Source organism: Equus przewalskii, chromosome 6 (assembly GCF_037783145.1).
Source record: "Equus przewalskii isolate Varuska chromosome 6, EquPr2, whole genome shotgun sequence".
Classification (NCBI taxonomy): domain Eukaryota; kingdom Metazoa; phylum Chordata; class Mammalia; order Perissodactyla; family Equidae; genus Equus; species Equus przewalskii.
The window spans coordinates 46,248,970-46,251,824 of NC_091836.1; the positions used below are offsets into that span (position 1 = coordinate 46,248,970).

A 2,855-nucleotide genomic window follows, 5' to 3' on the forward strand; every position below is an offset into this window, starting at 1 on the left:
GCGGAGCGAGGGCTGGCATTCAGCCAGAACGGAACGAGGCGGAGGCGGGGCCTAGCGCAGGGACGTGAGCTGTGATTGGCCAGGGGCGGAGGCGGAGTCGGGACGCCCTCCCCAAGACGCCCCACCGAAAGGAGGCGGGGCCAGAGAGTGGGGTCTGTCTAGGGTGGAGGCCGGGGGATGCAGGAGGCGACCCGGCGCTGGCGGGTCCGAGCCCGAGAGGAAGCCCCGCCCCCGGAGACCCGAGGCCGCCTTCTCAAATTTCTGCTTCTCTCGAGGGCGGAGTTTCCATCCTCGTGAAGTCCCGGCCCGGTTCCCTGGAGGGTTTGGGGAAGTGAAAGTCACTGGGGCCGGGCCGGCCCAGCTCGTGACCCGGCGACCCGTGGTCCCGCGCAGATTCCTGTAGCCTAGCCCCATGGCCGCGCTGAGCCCGCTGGTTCTGGCCGCGCTGCTGTGGGTCCCTGTGGGGACACTGACCTGCTATGGGGACTCGGGGCAGCCGGTGGACTGGTGAGTGCGCGGGCGCCGACCATCCCCCCGGGGCCGGACTGGAGATTGCTGCGCTCCCGGCGAAGCCTGGAATCCCTTATCTTGCCCTTCCTCCATTCTGTCCATTCCGCAACCTCCAGGTTCGTCGTCTACAAGCTGCCGCGGGGGCTGCGGTACAAATACATGGATGGGGACTCAAGGGGCTGGCGCGAAGGCGCGGACTTCATCAACAGCTCGGCGGGGGCCGTGGGCCGCAGCCTGCTGCCGCTGTACCGGAGCAACGCCAGCCAGGTGAAGGGGCGCCAGGCCCAACCCGGGGTGGCACTCTAGGGAGGGCCCGGCCTGGGGGGATCTTCACCTTGTCCCGTCCGTCTCCCCCAGCTCGCCTTCCTACTCTACAATGACCAGCCCCCTCAATCCAGCCGGGCTCGGGACTCCTCCAGTCGGGGGCACACGAAGGGTGAGGCCCAGACTTGGGGCTGGGAAGGGCTCTGGCTTCCCTCTGCCTTTTCCCCAGCTAGTCCCTGACCTGCGGGGCCGGGGATGTGGGATGCTGTGTCAGACCCTGGGCATCTGTTTCCCCCTCTGACACTGACATTCCTTCCCCTGGACTGTGAGAACTGATGGCTGTGGAAATGGCTCAGCAGTGGTCTCGACACTGCCCACGCCCTCTCCAGCCCCCTGCAAACTGAGGTGTTCCTGGTTGCACGGTTTGTTGGGAGGCCTTGAGCAGTCCCTCTGATCCCCATCTTCTGGCTCAGGGGTGCTGCTCCTCGACCGAGATGGAGGTTTCTGGCTGGTCCACAGCGTTCCGCGCTTCCCTCCACCTGCCGCCTCTGCTGCATACAGCTGGCCACCTACTGCCCGCCCCTACGGGCAGACCCTGCTCTGCGTGTCTTTTCCCTTCGACCAGTTCAAGGATATCAGTGAGTGGGGACAGGGAGGCAGGGCGAGTTCTTGATTCCCAGGCCGGGGAGTGGAATGGTTCCTCATTTTTCCTCTCCTTGCCCTCCAGGCAGACAGCTGAACTACACTTTTCCCCTGGTGTACGACTACAAGCTGGAAGGGGACATCGCCCAGACGCTCCCCGACCTGGTGAAGGTAGCCAAGGGCCTCCATGTTCGCAGCAAACCCTGGAACAGCAGTGTAACACTCACATCAAAGGCAGGGGCCACCTTCCAGAGCTTTGTCAAATCCAGAAACTTTGGAGATGGTGAGCCCTGCGGTTGAGGGTTGGTGAACTTCTCTGCAGAGGGGGTGTCCGCTGTGTCCATGGCTGAGGGCAGGTCAGGGAGAGACACTGGGGCCCGTTCAGAGCCCTAATCAAATGAGAGGAAGACAACCAACAGACCAGGATTCAGATGTTGGTTCCTGGCTGTGTGGTGCATCCCCATCTGAAGAATGAGGATACTGACCTCTACTCAAAAAAGTGGCTGTGAATGAAGCAGTGCACGTAGAGTGTTTAGTAAGGGCTGCTGGTCTTCATGTTGTCAGCCCCCGGTTCCCAGGAATTGACAGCTGAGGAAACTGAGCTCAGAGAGGGGATGTGGCCTGGGGCCCCAGCAGTGCCCCTGTCCCTGCCCATGTGCTCTTTCCATCCTCCACAGACCTCTACTCTGGCTGGTTGGCAGAAGCCCTCGGCAGCAACCTGCAGGTCCAGTTCTGGCCACATTCTGCTGGCGTGCTCCGCTCCAACTGCACTGGGCTCCGGCATGTGCTGGATGTGACTGAGATAGCCTTCCCCGGGCCAAGTGGGCCAGCCTTCAGTAACCAAGACGACCACTCCAAGTGGTGTGTAGCCCCAGAAAGGCCCTGGGCCTGTGTCGGAGACATGAATCGGAACTCCGCAGAGGAGCACCGAGGCGGGGGCACACTGTGTTCCCAGCTGCCGGCCCTCTGGAAGGCCTTCCAGCCTCTGGTGAAGGCCTGGGAGCCCTGTGGGCCATGAGAGCAGGGCCTTCTCTCCAGAGAGGCCCCGCAGGGCATCTGAGAGGTAAGGCTCAGGAGCCAGTTTAGTCCCTTCCTAATTGTGTGGCTTTAATTAAGTGCCTTAACCTCTCTGTGCCTCAGTCTCTTCATCTGCAAAATGGGCGTCATAACACCTGGCTCAGGACTGCTGAGAAATAAAAGGAAATTGGTGGGTGAGGCTGCTAACTCTTCTTTCAGAACGGCACTGCAGTGGCTGAGGGTCTGGGGACAACTGGTGCATAGATGGGACCCAAAGTGGGACCACAAAGAAGGTCCGCCCCGGTCTCACTTCCCCTCTCTGTGGTCACAGTCCTGGAGTTCTGCCCGTCAGCAAGCACCCAGGCAGGGCCCTCGAACATGATGTCTGGCCTGCCAGGGGAGGAGGGGCAGCCCCAGAAAGC

The 2,855-nt window shown here is 62.0% G+C and overlaps 1 protein-coding gene across 1 annotated transcript; it reads left to right on the plus strand.

The window, feature by feature from the left end:
- Positions 1 to 90: 90 nt before the first annotated feature.
- On the plus strand, positions 91 to 2,631 carry DNASE2 (deoxyribonuclease 2, lysosomal). The gene is made up of 6 exons (XM_008507258.2): positions 91 to 507; positions 627 to 777; positions 868 to 946; positions 1,248 to 1,412; positions 1,502 to 1,699; positions 2,094 to 2,631. Exons 1-6 carry the CDS (start codon positions 413 to 415, stop codon positions 2,432 to 2,434), a joined length of 1,029 nt encoding a protein of 342 aa, XP_008505480.2. The 5' UTR covers positions 91 to 412; the 3' UTR covers positions 2,435 to 2,631.
- Positions 2,632 to 2,855: the final 224 nt, after the last annotated feature.

Excerpts from the sequence above, each read along its gene's own strand:
- DNASE2 (XM_008507258.2), top strand. The coding sequence starts at position 413 with ATGGCCGCGCTGAGCCCGCTGGTTCTGGCCGCGCTGCTGTGGGTCCCT. Across the intron at positions 778-867 it reads ACCGGAGCAACGCCAGCCAG|CTCGCCTTCCTACTCTACAA; the intron begins GTGAAGGGGCGC and ends CGTCTCCCCCAG. Across the intron at positions 947-1,247 it reads CAGTCGGGGGCACACGAAGG|GGGTGCTGCTCCTCGACCGA; the intron begins GTGAGGCCCAGA and ends CTTCTGGCTCAG.